The sequence below is a fragment of the Glycine soja genome, chromosome 14 (genome assembly GCF_004193775.1).
Source record: "Glycine soja cultivar W05 chromosome 14, ASM419377v2, whole genome shotgun sequence".
Lineage (NCBI taxonomy): Eukaryota > Viridiplantae > Streptophyta > Magnoliopsida > Fabales > Fabaceae > Glycine > Glycine soja.
In genome coordinates, this window is record NC_041015.1 from 2,108,602 (window position 1) to 2,126,140 (window position 17,539).

The 17,539-nt window shown below is 32.1% G+C and overlaps 1 protein-coding gene and 1 pseudogene across 1 annotated transcript; one reads left to right on the forward strand and one right to left on the reverse strand.

The window, feature by feature from the left end:
• Nucleotides 1-563: 563 nt before the first annotated feature.
• Nucleotides 564-5,604, reverse strand: LOC114384253 (annotated as a pseudogene).
• A 4,865-nt stretch (nt 5,605-10,469) lies between these two features.
• LOC114383660 (glycerol-3-phosphate acyltransferase 1-like) lies at nt 10,470-13,008 on the forward strand. The gene is made up of 2 exons (XM_028343383.1): nt 10,470-11,493; nt 11,950-13,008. The coding sequence occupies exons 1-2, from the start codon at nt 10,762-10,764 to the stop codon at nt 12,838-12,840; spliced, it is 1,623 nt and encodes a 540-aa protein (XP_028199184.1). The 5' UTR covers nt 10,470-10,761; the 3' UTR covers nt 12,841-13,008.
• The last annotated feature ends 4,531 nt before the right edge of the window (nt 13,009-17,539 follow it).

Below are 17,539 nucleotides of genomic sequence, written 5' to 3' on the forward strand. Positions count from 1 at the left end.
ATTGAAGTGAAAAAAAGTTTATAAATAATCTTCAATATTTCTAATAAAATGATCCTGAGCATACTTAAGAAATTGAGTTGGGATGAAGGGTTCCATCGAGGGGCAACGAGAATATACGGTTGCCATATGAACACCAGCGAAGATGTGGGACCAACTGATGGGACTGCTCTCCATTTGGATTTTGGACTTCCTAAAATGTCTTGTTGTGTTTGTTATTCCTGTATCTTCACATACCTTGCTTCACAGCCACATAATAACAAATTCTACTATATAATCTTTTGTCTAGTGAGAGACTTTACCATCTTACGTGTTAGCAACAGCACAACAAGAAACACATTTTTCCTTAGTTGCCACCCAATGTCAAACGATCTAGTGGACTAGTTTAAGTATAGTGGGAATTTAGTAATTACATCGGTTGTTAATGGCAACCACGATAAGACCTAGAATGGTCACGTACCTAAATTTCTATAAAACAAAACTCTAGACAAAGTATGAAAAAAAATAATTTTAGGGTTACTGTAAGGGCTGTGCTGTGATAATAGTACTATTTTCAGTCCTTCAAATTTTCAAATACCCGGAAAACTATATAATGAATAAACTTGTAGTCCTTTACATTAAAATTACAGCTGAATTTAATGGAAATTGATCCCTGACTATTCCTACGCATTGGCAGAAATACCTTTGTAGATACCACGGAACACCTACCTGTTTCATCCAAAATTTATACAGTGGATGGAAAGATTCAAATCAACTTCCTTTCTCTCACCAGAAGTAGAAAGAAAGATTGTGGTTGCAAGAAAATACAAAAAAAAAAAAAAAAAAAGATTCAACAGTACAACCAACATTTCATCATTTGATTGTGTCAACTAATGTGACCCCAAGACAGCTCTATTTGACAAATCAAGAATAGGTGGCACTACCAAGCAAGGGAATTCTTTGACTGCTGCAATTTTAAGTAATAGGAATTTTCTATCTCCTCCTGCAATATTCATTATTTAAAATAGTTATGATAGGTAAGGTAATACTTGAATGCTGAATCTGTAATAAGGTATCATATTATTAAGATCGACACCAATGTTTTAAAGAATTTGAATTGTAATAAAGAAAAAAAATACACGTATAAATGAGAAACAGAAAGAGTCATTCCTAGCATTCTCACATTACTTCTTTCACATGGAATAGATTTTTCCAAATGATTCATAATACCAGTATCAAGGTTTTTACATTGCATAGGTTTTTTAATGCAATAAAATGATGTTTAAGGGAAAATAACTAAATTTCACCCACATTTATGAAATGATCCATACCTTGCAGGCTTTTAGTAAAGGCTGTAAGAATGACAATCTGAAAAGCGTAATTGCATTTCCAAGCGTAGTTCTATTGAATTCTGCTATCAAACAAGGCATTAAAAATCTCTTTCCTTTGTAATGGAATCCAAGTCACAATTAGAATTGAAGGAACATATCAATGTACATAAACAGGATCCCCATAGTCCAAGACACGTGGTGATGACAATGTGAAGATTTTGTAAAACAGGAAAATTGGATTGAGTATAAAATTAACATACCACCATCAACATCAGCTCTTGAACCTTCATAATTAAGCTCTTCTATCAGCTGCAATGTTACATACAACTCACAATGTCAAGATTCACATAAACACAAGACATGTTCAGAAATTCTCAGAAAGCAGCATCCTTATGTGTTTTCCTTTTCACACATGAAAATGTGTTGGAGAAGGGAGCATGTGTCTTTATGCAAGTTCCAGATCCGAAGTAGTAAATACAAACATACCCATTGAACTAAGCACCGTTTTGGAAAGTTTTTCTCTCCCTGGAATGCATATCAGAAAACTATCATTGCAGAATGAATTTACCTGTGAAAGGGTGGGTACTGTAGTAGGATCAAACTCCTCACACCGTTTTGGATCAATGGGGACACAAACTCGGCCTAGAACAAAGAATAATACCATGTAATGCTAAACAGTCAAATGAGCTAATGAATCTATCAATCAAATTTAACTGGGAGATAGTTTTATAATTAAAAGATAAAGATAAAATCATAAAACCATAAAACCATATGATTATAATGTCACCAGTGAATTCTCGAGCCTCATAAAAAATATATCAATAATAATTGTGCACAATTATATACTAACCTGTTTTAGGATGTACACAGAATGGTGCTTTAAGCAAATGATTCATGTGTTTAGAAACCTAAAACATGAACAGTCTTAATAAGTCAAAAGGTGTTATTGGTCTTCTATAGAGACATTGATGGGCAGTATAATGACTGCAGAAATGGTAATAGCATGAAAGATAACAGTGGATATGAGAAAAAGGCCAGTTAAAAGATGAACCTCCATATCTAGCCTGGGATAGGTAAAGCAGAACACAATCTCTTCAATGCACCGACGCAGCCCTTGTGCCTACAAAAAGGATTAGGAAAACATTAATAATAAATAGCAATATCAAATGATACATGTTTCAGCAAATCCTGCATCATTTTCTGTAATGAATCATACAATTTACAATCATCTTATATGAACAATAGAGGCTTGAATTGTGACCTTGATATTCTACATTTCCTAAAAGGAAGCTTGAATACCTTATGTTTTCCAGATTGCAGCAACTGTTTGCACTGTTCCCATCGAACAACATTGATGTCTTCTTTTGCACTAGAAGACCGCCTACTATCTTGCCATCTTCCCCTAAGTTCAGAAGCAATGGCTGCAAAAGTAACCCATGTGTTGCATAAGATAATAGCAGGGAATGAAAGAACAAGGTTCATATGAAGGGAGGACAGAAAACAAGGTACATTCATCAGGAATCATGCCAAGGATCTTCTCATATCTCTCCTCGGTAGCAAGTAAATTTTGACCTGTAAGCAGATTTTTCTCAAAATAGTCCTTGAGAACATTAGTGTATGATGTCCTGGAAAAATAAAATATTGCTTAGCATATGAAATAAGGTAAGGCTGCGTACAACATCCCTCCCCCATACCTTCGCATAGCGAAGAGCCTCTGGGCAATGGGGTACGAAGTTTTTTATATGAAATAAGAGATCTGATTCAGAAAGTTAATGATTCATATTAAGACTTACGCCAAGAAAGGATGAAGAGCAGCACCCATCAAAGAAACCTTCTTGTGACTATTTTCATTGCCCTGGACAGCATATGAAATCAACAAAAAGTTTATACATGTATTGACAAACCCACTTGTCATCAGTATACTATACCTTGTAGACACGAAAATAGTCAGCAATAGCACCTCTTTGTTCATTTGTCAACCTGTATAAGTGAAGGCAACCTATTTGAATTTATGACTGTACAGCCACAAGTAGATAAAGGATAACTTTTGATTGTTTACTGTTTAGTGCCTCACCTTCTTGCCTTTCCATCACAGACCCAACAATGAACACCTCTGCGCCCACTATATACCCAGAGAATGTGTTTGAAACCAAAGTCATCTGAAACAGAAGCCCCAAAACAAAAGTCAACACAACAGTTACAAAAAATGCAGATACCACCCCCCCCCCCCCAAACAAATAACACCCATTTGTTTTGTGCAATCACCACTAGATAGGCTCAATCTTGCCATATACGAAGCCACTAAATATAATAAGAATGCATGTTGGATATTCTATATCCCTCCCTCCCATAGTATTTTGACCATTTTCATATATGAAGAGCATCTCAAAAAAGAATTAGGACAAAAAAACTCAGTCATTGAATAAAGATTAAGCACAATGAAAGATCAGAAATGGGATGAAAACAAATGCAGAAGAGATGCTTGATGAACCTCAAAGCATGCAATACAGTAATAGGTGTAATTAAAATCAAGCAATACCATACCACATATCACAGAGTGAAGGCTAACTTAAGCATTGAGCCTCCTCTAACAGGTATATTAGGCATTGTTGAAGCCTTATATTTCCCAGCAATAACAATGTTCAGGAAATTATGTTGAAATAATGAAACGTACAAGATACAGCCTAGACTACAACTATTATCATAAATTTTAAAGTAGAAATCATGTCTCTTTCTGCTTCAGCAAAAATAAACCTATCATGGTGAGAGATGACCAAATCCAGTAAAGTCACTTTCCCCTGCTATGTTATGAATTGGGAGAATCATACTTGTTGTGAGGCAAACTTATGTTATTTTAGGAGGATTCTGCCAGGTGACTTACATCAACTCCATGGTCTTTATATGTTATATGAGATGTACTGCTATCTTATTATTTCAATAATTGTTTTTTCAATGTAATGAACAATATAAATGACAAAATTGCACCACTTCTCCAATATCATATAAGATGCAAAATACTACCTCTTAAGGCAGTATCAATCACTTTGATCGCTGTAGTCATCAACGGCCAGCAAACCAAACAAACATCAGCGCACCCGAACAGCAGTATCTAACATCATCATAATCTGACATATCCTATAGAAACTCAAAATACAAAAGGGTGTCAAATGTTAAGAAGGCCACAATAGCTAAAGGCTTCACTCCAAGGCTGAAGAAAAAATCTTACTATATCAAAAATCAACTCCCTCTCAACTGGGGCAAAGACATTATTATCACCACTCTGTGCATAGGCATTCCTTTTTGCAGGCTGAACCAAATACAAGGAACAGATTAGTAAAGAACAGAAACGCTGGCATTATTGCTGCATGAGTTATAAAAGACTTGAAGCATAATAATGAAAACAAAGTAGAGAGGATTTGGATAAAAGGGGACATTTTACATCAACAGTGTAGACTGGTCCAATATCTATCTTAACAGGGCACTTTTCTTTGATGGAGTTTTCGAGCTCGTGGGCATTGTGGAAAGATTGGAAGCGCAGATATATATCATTCTCCAGAGTGAAGGAAAACTCTCTTCGCCCAATGTAGGATTGATCACAACCAGGGTGCTTCCCATCTACAAATAATCCCCCCATAAAAACAAATTAAAATTAAAATTAGAGTCAAATATGCTTTTAGTCATCATTTACGAAAATGCATCAGTGTGTGGTTCCTATTTACATAAACCAAGGACAAAAAAAGAGACGATTTTTTGTGAAGAACAAAGACACCAGTACACCACCCCTAACACCCATCGCAGGGACTAAAATGACACGATTTTTTCAGAGGGACTAAAAAACAAATAACATCCTATTAGCAGGGACTAAAAATATATTTAATCCTTAAAATTAAAATTACGAATGCATCGCCATTCAACACCCATTGGAAGCATGGATTAGGCGATATTATTACCGTTGCCATAAGACACCCATCTGACTAAATCAACAAAAGGAAACAGCTTTCCTGGAGAAAACGAAAAGAAGAGAAGAGAAAACGTTGAAAAGGTTAAAACCCATTACGAAACAATGGAAATCATGCTAATTTGGTACAGAGATTAAAAGAAAAAGACGAAACGGGAAGTGAAAGTAACGAACCGTAATATAGTTTGAGGTGATTGAGATTGAAATCGGGTTCTTGATGTGGGATCATTTGCTTTGCGACCGAAATTATGAACTGAATCAATCGGAGAATTGTGTTCGCCAAGTGGGAAACGGAGAAATCGAGAGCGAAGTGATTGGTGTGTGAACGAGATGGCGGGAAGATCAAGATAAATGTGGCGGGAACTGAGACGCTAATGGGCCTAAGCCTCTGTTGCTTACTGCACTCCCATTATTATTTCTTGTACTTTCCACTACATTATGGAAAACTCATACTAAACATACAAAATAATGGACTACAATGGTAATAAGTGTAGGAAACAATAGTAGAAGTGCAAAAACCTCCACATTTAGTTCCTCTTGCCAAGAAAAAAACAATAATTGAAGGCCATGATTCAATTAACTTAATCGGGCAAATTTATAATTAAATTATTTTTAGAATGTTCGTATGTAAGTAATTTATAAAAATAATGTATCTATATTCAATTCATTCAACAGGTAAATCTGAATGTCCTTATGTTTGTATTTTTTTCATTTAAAGAAAAGATAATAATATATTCTTTGACACATTTTTAACACATTATCATTTATTAATTAAAAATTATTAAAAATTATATTTTTTTCACATCTTATTTAATAATTTAATAATTTTTAATAAATTTAACTAATATGATGCAAAGATAATGACCAAGCAAAACTATCAACACATTAATCATTGTGTTTAATCATTTAGTTAAAAATAAAGAACATATAATATATAAAAAATGAAAGAAAAAATAAAATAAAAAATAAAAAATAATATTTTAGAAATTACAATGAAAGTAAAAAAGCAACCAAATATGAAATAAATTAATAAGACTTTTTATGAACTTCCTGCAAACTTGAGTAAGTTTTTTTTTTTTTTTGAAGAGCTTGATTGCAAGCTCACCCAACTTACTTTCAATATCTGGTGCATATTCTTTAGCTTTATTTACTTACATGAGAAAAGTGACGTATTTTGTGCCAATTGTGTTCATTCCAATTGCTTGAAAAATTATGCAAGCAATACCAATGGGATTGTTACTTGACATGCGCTTTGCAATGTCTCATTGTTTGAAGAATTTAGAATTATTCTTGGACAAACTAATGTAAAACTCTTAAAATTATAGATAGTATAAAAGGAAAAAAAAAGTATATTTATATTAAAAAAATTATTTTATCAATTTTTTTTATTCCTCTTGCGACTCTTTTCCTTCCCCATTATTTATGGCCCTTTCTCTATTTATGCTTTTTTTTTACATATTTATTTAGGCACGTACATGCTTCAAGTATTTCTTTTACTTAAATGTTATATTTTTTTTAGAAATGTAATACACTTGCAAAATTTGTATAACATCACTTGTTGTATCTGACTCATTTGTTACATTTCAAATTTCTCTCTTTTTTTTCTCTCTTTTGATTGGACAAATTATCGTACAATTTATTATATAAGTATAATTTTTTTCTCGATCTTGTTATGTTATTCATATAAAGAATATATAATACAATTTTTTTAATCTTTATTTCCATAATCACAATAATCATGTCACTACTACAAAAGCAGAATTCAACGTCGATTAAAAACGGTTTTCTACGTCGGTTGAAGACCGTCGTCGTCTGCAACGACGTAGTAAATTCGATCAATTTCAATGACGGTTATGCAATTCTACAATTCTAAGATGGATTGCTGGACAATCCCGTCTTAGAAATTAAGAAAGACTACGACGACCGTGTGGACAGCACCGTCGTAGACACAACCGTGTTCTACGACGGTTGTGTCCTAAGACAATAAATTTATCCTCCAGTTTATTCAATTACAGAGACAACTAAGGATAAAGACAATAAATGTCAAGCTCAAATTCAACATGACGGGTTTCATCAAGTTCAGTGTACTAACTTAGACAAAACGATGCTCAATGAAAGTGATAATCTGTCCGTTTAGTCACTGCCCGCAAGGAGGTTGTTCCCAAAGGTCGTTCAGTCAACGCCCGCAAGTCAACTTCATCAACGACCACTGAAACACAAAAAAAAAAAAAAAAATTACATTTAACAACTTCAGATTACATAACAACCTAAACAAAAATCACAGTTTCTCTCACAAAACACACAATGTATCTTACCTTATGGAACTAGCTTACAAACGTTAAACACTACAATGTACACCACGATGTAGACCACCAACAACAACTAACGACCTGAGACGACAAGGAAGCAGAATCGTCAAATGAATGAACGAATATAACACATGCAAATGAAGGGATACACAAAGAAGACCAAAATGCGGCTTTACCTTTGTCGGCGGCGGCTGCAAACAAAACAACACGCGACGGACAGGAGATGGTGTTTGTCGGAGACAATGCTAGGGCGCCAAACTAAGAGTATTTCAGACGAAATTTCAACTAAAGAAGTCTTACCCCGCGCCAAAGAAAGGGAAAGTAATAAGCACGTGCCGAAAACGTGATACAATTTTGGATACAACGAAGGGTCCTAACAACGACCGTTGTTGAATGACAACTACGAACAAAACATACAACGACGATTCTTCGAGTAAACCCGTCTTTGTATGTTAACGCATTAAATCACGTGGTCTCCACATGTAACCACCAACAATACAAAAACGGGTCTTGGGCTAAGACCGCCTTTGTATCTAAATGACGAAGATGATGACATGTTTCTACTTTAACAATACAAAGACGGGTTTTGGGTTAAGACCGTCTTTGTATTTTAACGTCTCCAATCACGTGGCCTACACGTGAACCACCAACAATACAAAGACGGGTGTCGGGTGACGACCGTCTTTGTATTTTAATGCCTCCAATCACATGACCTACACGTGAAACCATAAAAAATCCAAAGACGGGTATCTGGATAAGACCGTCTTTGGAATTTACATCCTCAAATTACGAGGCTACCACGTGAAAGTTCTAACAAAAACAAAGACGGTCTCACCAGAGCACCGTCTTTGTATTGTTGTTGGCCCACTCATGTGCTTGGCACATGCTACCGTTAAGGATACAAAGACGGTTTTATCCAGTTTTTGTAGTAGTGTGTTTCTATTTTTTCTCTTCTCATCTCCATTTTTTTTATTAATGAAAAATATTAGTTAATTAGGAGTAGCATGCGTAGTGGCCTTATCCAAATAAATATATTATAACTATATATTTATGTGTGTATGAGATGATCCGACAACTTAACTTGGGCAACAATTACTCATTAAGATACGTGAATCTTCTTAACGATTCCATGCAAACTATGTGCATTGAACAGCCATATCAAATGATTAGGGGTTCACCAAACCCCAAAATGAAGGTGACATGAATTGGTGTTCTAACCGTCACACGAACGCAGCAGCAAAGAAATAAGTTCCATAAGGTTTTCAATAATTGTGTACCAAAGGCATGTCATTACATTTTGAATAACTTTGCTCAACCTTTACCTACCTTGTCTGGCTTGTAGGAAATGGCAAAAACAATAAATGGAAAAAACAGATGCTGGCTTCTCACTTCTCAAGTACAAATCATCACAATATTACTATCATAAATATGGCTTCATTTAAGTTGAAGTGACGAATAACTCATTTTTTCAGTCAAAACATATAAGTCTACTCACGCGTCTAGTGTTTAACTGTAAAAGAAGTACCATGCAGATAAAATGATTAAACAATTACACTTATAAAATGAGATATATACTAGTATTTAATTTGAATAATGCAAAAGTCACTGTAACTCGTGAGATATATCAGACTATGCAGAAAGTATGATTTTGCCAAGGTGCCTAATTATCTCAATTAAACAATTAGTAGTATATCACTGTATTAATTTATTTCAAATGAATCATGCGACTTGCGATATTTACGTCACAGACAACAGATTTGTTAAGCAATTAAACTCAAACTCTATAACTGTCCCACCTACGATCAGTAAATAGCCTTGGGAATGCAATGCATAAGGCCGTAGACAACAAAATAACAAAACAGAGTCAAACGGTTAATACTTAGTCTGCGTTGCCCAAAATTTTTAATTAATTTCTAATTGACTATTTATAAATAATTTATTTTTAGTAACTTCATTACTAGTTTTTAATATTTTTTAAATACTATTTGAAATAATTTTTTTAACATGTAAATTTTTATAGCTCGTAGTTTTTTATATTTTTATATTCAATATATTTATGGAAGTCACATATTTATAAGTCATATTTTCTTTCATTTTTATTATTTTTCTGTTATTTTATATTTTTTTAGTTGTTTTAATAATTAGTTTTACTAAACATTTATTATTTAATAAATTATTTTTTTAGTTTTCAGCTGTCAGTTTTCAACTGCCCATTAACTTTTCAATTAATTTTGTACCTTAATATAAAAATTTCCCAATACAAAGAAAAAAGATGTTACTACCATTCAACATATTTTTTCAACCCATTTTTATATATACAAGGTTTTCACTAAATAAAATTGCACATATATTTTATTAACAATAAAAAAAAATATATTAAAAAGAATTAGATCTTACTAACCCGTGCCTCCGGACACTTATTAAATAATTAAAAATATTTTTTTAATATACATCACAAATTCATAAAGAGAAAAAAATAATGAAAATATAATATTTCAATAAAAAAAAAAATATTCTTAATTCCTTAACCAAGACACTACTCGCTACTATCATCAATGTTCTTTCAGAATATAGAAATAGAAATAGAACTAGAACTAGTAGTCAACGACAGTTTTTATTGATAGGAACAATTTGACTAGGGATGATTCTTAATTGGTTTAAAAAGTCAATTGTTTCGATGATGTGGTTGATCTAACCTGGTATTGGCCTGTGGCAAGAGAAAATTGAACAGTATTGGATGGAATTTAAAATAGGTAGCACAGTGTGTGTTTGGGCCAACATTTCAAACAAAGACTCTCTCTTAAGCGGTCACCAACATTTTAACCTACCTACTCTATTTATGTCAGCAGTAGCCAAGCTAATATTATCTGGCAACATGTAGAGGGCACTTGCATGAAAGAAAAAAATGCTACTATATATTATGGCCAGTGCTTAAAAACGGTATCAAAAGAAAAGAAAAAAAAATGTGGAAGGTGAAGTTATTGCCAGCGGTGTGGTTAACCAAATGCTACAATGAAAACTTTCTCCTGCACCCTTTTAATGACTCTATAAATATTCTCTGCACACTTTGCTCTTCACCACAGATAGACACAGTCCCACTCCTCTTATTCCATTTACTTCTTGCCTCCCTTGCTCCTTCTCTTTATCATCACCATCAACCAATTTGAAATAAAAAAAAAAAAATAGCATGGTGTTCCCAATGGTGCTTCTGAGACTTGCAGACTGGGTCTTGTACCAGCTGCTTGCTAACTCGTGTTATAGAGCAGCAAGAAAAATGAAGAGTTATGGATTCCATTTGGGGTATTTGTCATCTAAACCACCCCTTCAACCTTCTTCTTTCCCTAGCGTTACCAAATGTGATTTGGAGGGTAGAGGCTCACAAACACTTGTTGCTTGTGACATTCATAGAGTCCTTTTGAGGTCCCACTCCTTCTTTCCTTATTTCATGCTTGTTGCCTTTGAAGGTGGCAGCATTTTAAGGGCACTCCTCTTGCTCTTGTCTTGTCCTGTGTTGTGGATTTTAGACCATGAGTTAAGTCTTAGGGTCATGACCTTCATCACCTTTTGTGGGCTAAGAACAAGTGCCATGGAAAATATGTCAAGGGCTGTTTTGCCCAAGTTTTATTTGGAGAATCTCAACCTTCATGCTTATGAGGTTCTGGCCTCAGCAGGGTCTAAAGTTGTTTTCACTAGTGTGCCTAGAGTTATGGTGGAAGGGTTTCTTAGGGAGTATTTGAGTGTCGGTGCTGTTGTTGGCACAGAGTTGCACAGTGTTGGTTGCTACTTTAGTGGTTTGGTTTCTGGTTCTGGCTTGCTTGTGAAGCACAGAGCACTGAAGGATTATTTTGGAGACAGAAAGCCTGATATTGGGGTTGGAAGCTCTAGTGTTCATGATCATCTTTTTCTCTCCCTTTGCAAGGTAAGTCTCAAGTTAGCTCCACTGTTTAATCACCTCTCTAACTGTTTAACTCTTGCGTGTTCAATACTTCAATGTTCTTAAAAAAACAAAACCATTTAAATTGAAAAAACAAAGACTAATCAAAGTTCAACATATAACCTGCACGTATTATTCCGGTGAACAGTTTTATTTCCCTTTATGACAAGTTCTGTTAGCACAGCATATCATAAATCTATTGCATTTATATCAAGATTTTAAACTGCAGTCATTGTCTCGATTGTGTCACGGTCTTTAATATTGTAGGAAATTACGAACAAATATAACCAATGTTGTTATAGTTTTAGTTGACATTGTGGTCAAAATAGTCACGATAATTTTATTTTTTTAAAATCTTGATTTTAGATTGTAATTAGTAGGCATAATTTTATTAGATCTATTAATGTATTGTGCCTAATTTCAGCTACATGATAATGACAGGAAGCATATGTGGTGAACAATGAAGAGGGCAAGGGCAACCCAAGTTCAGTGTTGCCAAGGGACAAATATCCAAAGCCCCTAATATTCCATGATGGAAGACTAGCATTCCTGCCTACTCCCTCAGCAACTCTATATATGTTCATGTGGTTTCCATTAGGAATTCTTTTAGCCATTTATAGAATCCTTTTGGGTATTCTACTTCCTTATGGATGGGCAATGGCATTAGGGGTTTGGAGTGGCATAAATCTGCAAGTCAAAGGCAATGTCCTAGAAGAAAAGTCAGAGCAAAACAAAGGGGTCCTATTTGTATGCTCCCACAGGACTCTCCTTGATCCTGTTTTCCTAAGCACATGTTTGGCAAAGCCTTTGACTGCAGTCACATACAGCCTAAGCAAAGTGTCTGAGTTAATAGCCCCTATTAGGACAGTGAGACTAACAAGGGACAGAAGAAAAGATGGTGAAACCATGCAAAGGCTCCTCAAAGAAGGTGATTTAGTGGTGTGTCCTGAAGGAACAACTTGTAGGGAGCCATATTTACTAAGGTTCAGCTCACTGTTTGCTGAATTGGCTGATGAGATTGTTCCTGTGGCTGTCAATAGTCATGTGAGCATGTTCTATGGGACCACAGCAAGCGGTTTGAAATGCTTGGACCCTATTTTCTTTCTCATGAATCCAAGGCCTAGCTACTATATTGAGGTTCTTGGAAAGGTTCCCAAGGAACTAACATGTGCCGGAGGAAGGTCAAGCTGTGAAGTGGCAAACTATATACAGCAAAAGTTGGCTTGTGCTTTGGGATTTGAGTGCACCACACTTACTAGGAGGGATAAGTACATGATGCTGGCAGGGAATGAAGGGATTGTGCATGAAGACAAGTGGAGAAAATGCTATTGATAGATATGAAATGTCATATTGTCTTGTCCACTTATTTTTAGGTTGCCTTATTTTGTGCTTCTTTCTTCTTCTTCTTCTTTTGTTTTTTTGCTCTTATTGGATATGACATTTATGATTGTGATATTAACTGAATGATAGTGTCAAGCACTAGCATATCTACTTTACGTACACTGCTTCCTTCCTTAAAGTAACTAGGACTTGACTAGGAATCTTGGGCTTACATAACTTACACCAAATTTGTATTTCACTCTTTGTAAGAGTTTTTTTTCTTCTAATTGTCTCTTATATTCATTAATTTTTTATATCAAAATAACTTTAATTAGTTAATAAATAACAAATACTGTACATTTTTTCTTCGAATATTGGAGAAGATAATTCTTTAACCTATATTAATTAATTAGATGGAATGAACAAAGAAAAAAAAATGATATGATTAGTTCCGATAATTTTAAGAATAATTTTATAAAGATGATATAATTATTCGTAAATTCAATGTCATTGAATTAACCAATTTTTTTAATTCTTGTAAATTAGTTAGAAGAGTTTTACGGGGACAAAGGTAGTATTAAAAGAAATTGTACATCTTAAAAAATGTTCAGCCTGTGTACTTATATCAAGGAACGTGTCTATTATGACGGATATACTAAGTAAAATACAATAAATAACAACAAATTAGAGAGAGAGAATCATGCAAGGCAAGGTATAATAAGAATAAGAGGAGCACTTCAAGTCATGTCTATTGTATAAAATTAATTAGTACTCAGCACATGTGTATATTTATTATATATTTTTTAATCTTTAAGTGATTATTTTAATTAAACTAAGATAGAGTTCTTCCTCCCACCCCTCCCTGTTATCGTTATCATGACAAAAATGTTGACAGGTAGGTAGACACATTAATTTTATTGATTCAAGGAATTAATGTGTCATGGGAAGGATTTATCTAAGTAACCTTGTCTGCTGCAATTTGACAAATTTGGATAGGGGTTTAATATGTTGACACGTTAATTTTCACCGCATACTTTTGTGGACAGACTTTTAATTTTTTGTTAATACGGATTTAGTTAATTTAACTACGCTAAAATCTAATATTCATTAAATGATATTGTATGGACTTTATTATTACTATATGATAAATATTGCAAAAAAAAATAAAATTACATTGACAAATAGTCAAAATTAATTGCTAGTAGTTAATATCTCTCTGTAAACAAATTGATTAATTAACTCATCATATTTTTTTCACGACATAAATTAAATTTAAAGAGTAAAAAAAAAGGTTTTAGCAATATGATGAAGAAATGTTTATAAAATAGAAGAAATTGGAATTTAGCCTTTGTAAGATATTTTTGTTATCCTATTCTTATCTTTAGGCATATTCATGCAATATTGCACTAGGGTCGGGGAAACTACCAACTAAACTAACAAAGACTACCAACCGAACTAACAAAGACTACCAACCCCTTTGCTCAAGACTTTAAATATGAAGACAACCCCTTTGCTCAAGACTTTAAATATGAAGACAACGTTGCTTCCATGGGCCAAACTGAATCAATGTTTTAGTCAAAGTCAAGACTGTACTTGGGCAAAAAGATCTTAAGAAAACCATATGGAACAGCCACATATTTTATGATAGTTATAAACTTTGTTTATTGACGCATTTTTTACTATGAAATTTAAAATAATTATGCATTTTTTCTATAAAATTATTATAAAGGGAAATTATTTACCAATTTTTAATATCACTCTCCAAAAAACTTATAAGGCTAGACAAGCGTAAATGAGTATAATGTTACAAGAAATAGTAAAACATTTTTATAACACATTCTTTGTTTTTGTTGGGTATGTGACTATGTGAGTTTGTTAAATGGAATGTCGGTTCATCAGATTTAGACATTTAACAAAACTAATATTGATCCAAACCAATACTGTTTCCATCATATATTTTTTGTCACTTCATCGTAAGATTTATATAAAAGAATTATCTAACTGATATTGGATGTTAAATTTGACAATGATATCTTCAATAACCTTTTTATAAATTTTAACTTTTAGTCTAGTATTAATCCAATCATTAAAATTCTTAAAATAAATATTTAGTCTATGAATTTATATATAATACAGAAATAAACTGATGTTCTATCGCATTATTTTCTTTTGATATATGTACGATAAATGATTTAAAATATATTACCAACAATTCAACGACACGGTTCACAAGTAATTGTGTTTCTTAAACATTGGTCAGGACTTCAATCTTTAAGCTCTTATCTATGAAAAAGTATATATAGTCCGGTATTAAAAAGAATCATTCTCTTAATGAATCTCAATATTTTCAAAGTTTCTGTATTTTAGCCTAAATTACCAAAAACTTTTTATATATATATATATATATAATTAGTAGAATAATATCTTATGATTTAATAATTAAATTAATAAATTTCATGCCTATAAAAAATGCTAAAAGCATCATTTTGTTAAATTAAATTTAACAATACATTAAACTTTTGGTCATAAGATGACACAATCATGAATCATGAACCACAGTTTTTTTTTTTTGGTAAAAAAGAGAGGCCCAGTCGAGAATGACGAAGTCCACTCCGAGTTTAAGCCATTGAACAGTTTCGAACCGTTTACGGTTTTTTAATTTTTTGTGAAGGAACCGTTTACTGTTTGATACGCAACTGCATAGAACTACCAAACAAAAGAGATACCAGTAAAAGGGTCCATGATATTATTTTCTTTAAAATTAATTACTATTTAAATTTAACTAGATGCACTCATATTGTTAAAAAATTATACCATCATTTAATTATAAATTGATATGTATGATAAATTGTTTGACTTTTATAATTTTTACTTTAAATGTCACACTTGAAATAATTTTTAATTGATTGATAATATAAAATTATATATATATATATATATATATATATATTAAATATGAAAATTATAAAGAAAAATGATAGATACAAGTTAGAAATCTCATAATATTTTCACGTATAGAAAAAATAAGTAATATGTTTTGAGTTGGATATAGTATACATGATAATTTACTATAAACAAATCAAAGAATTAGTGATCAAATTAAAAGGCGAAATTTTTTTTATCATTAATCACCACAAAAATTTTAGTGATAGTTTTTTTAAAAAATTATATTTAATTTTTCCACTAATTTTAATTTTTCTTATAGTAAATTTTCTTAACTGGTCATTTCTTTGCGTGTGACTCCTTCAGTGTAGTTATCATTTTTTTTCAATTACATGACTTTAATAGTAGTTTTAAATTACTGTTATTTGTCGATTAAGTAACTGCTTGCTCTAAAGTATCAAAATTCATTTTCATGCTTTTTTTCTTAAAAAAAATACACAATATAAGCGTGTGATTAAATTAATTTAGACACACTTATTAATCACATTTAACAATTAACTGCCCAAAATCGATTCCATGAAAAATAATTCTATCAAAATTCAAAACCACTCTAACAAATTAAGAGTTAATGTCCGTAATAGAAGACACTTTTAAAGTTGGAGACACAACAAAAACAAATACAAAAGACACTTTTAAAATGAGTTAGGTTTTAAAATCAGTTAAGATGTATTTACTCTCCATTTGATTTAAAAAGTACATTTATCTTTACTTTAAAAAATAAACTTAGTTTTACAAAATTTATTTTAAAAAATAATTCATATAAAATCAGTTTGCTTTTTTGTTGTTGTATAATGATTAATTTGCTTTTAAAATAAGTTAAGACGTGAATTTAAAGGTCATTATATATTAGTTTTACTAACCGATATCTTAAGGATATTGATTAAAAAATTAAAAGATAAAAATATATATTATTTATTGAATAAATCATAAAAAAAATATTATGAATAATATAATTTTTTATTTCCTAATAAAAATAATTTTTTAATTTTTTTTAATCAATATATTTACTGAGCTTATTAGATAAGGGTGAGAATAAGTCAGACGAGACTTTAAAAGACCTGAGCCTAGTCTACGATTGAGGTCTGAGTCTAGCCTATAGCCTATCAAAGGCTTTTATTTTGGCTCGGCCTGACCTTTTTAAAAGTCTAGCCTGGCCTGATATTTAAAAGTCTATTTAAAAGTCTTCTTCACATTAAATCTTTAATACTCCTAGTTGTTTTTACAAAAAAAAAATAAAAATAACACACCTTCTAGGCTAAACACAGAATGTTAATTACCTCTGTCAAAAAGCTTGAAGTGAAAAAGATATAATTTTTGTTTGGTTAGGAACGTAATAAGAAAGTAAAAAAAAAAAAATAACCTGATAGAAAAAAGGATATGATTTTTGTATAGGAACTTAATAAGATATGATTTTTGTACAAGAACGTAATATGATATAATAGGATATGATTTTTGTTTGGTTAGGAACTTAATAACAAAGTTAAAAAAAAATTGATAGAAAAAGGATATGATTTTTGTATAGAAACATAATAGGATAGGATATGATTTTTGTATAGAAACGTAATAGCATATGATAGGATATGATTTTTATTTGCTCTAGAACACAGGAACGTACTAAAAGAAAAAGTAAACCTAATAGGAATAGGAATAGAAAAAGGAACTGTTAACAGAAATAGGAAAACTAATAAAAATAATGAGAAATATAAAGGAATCCGCTAGTTTTTTAAAAAATAATATTAATTGTACCCAAAAAATAATATAAGTATAT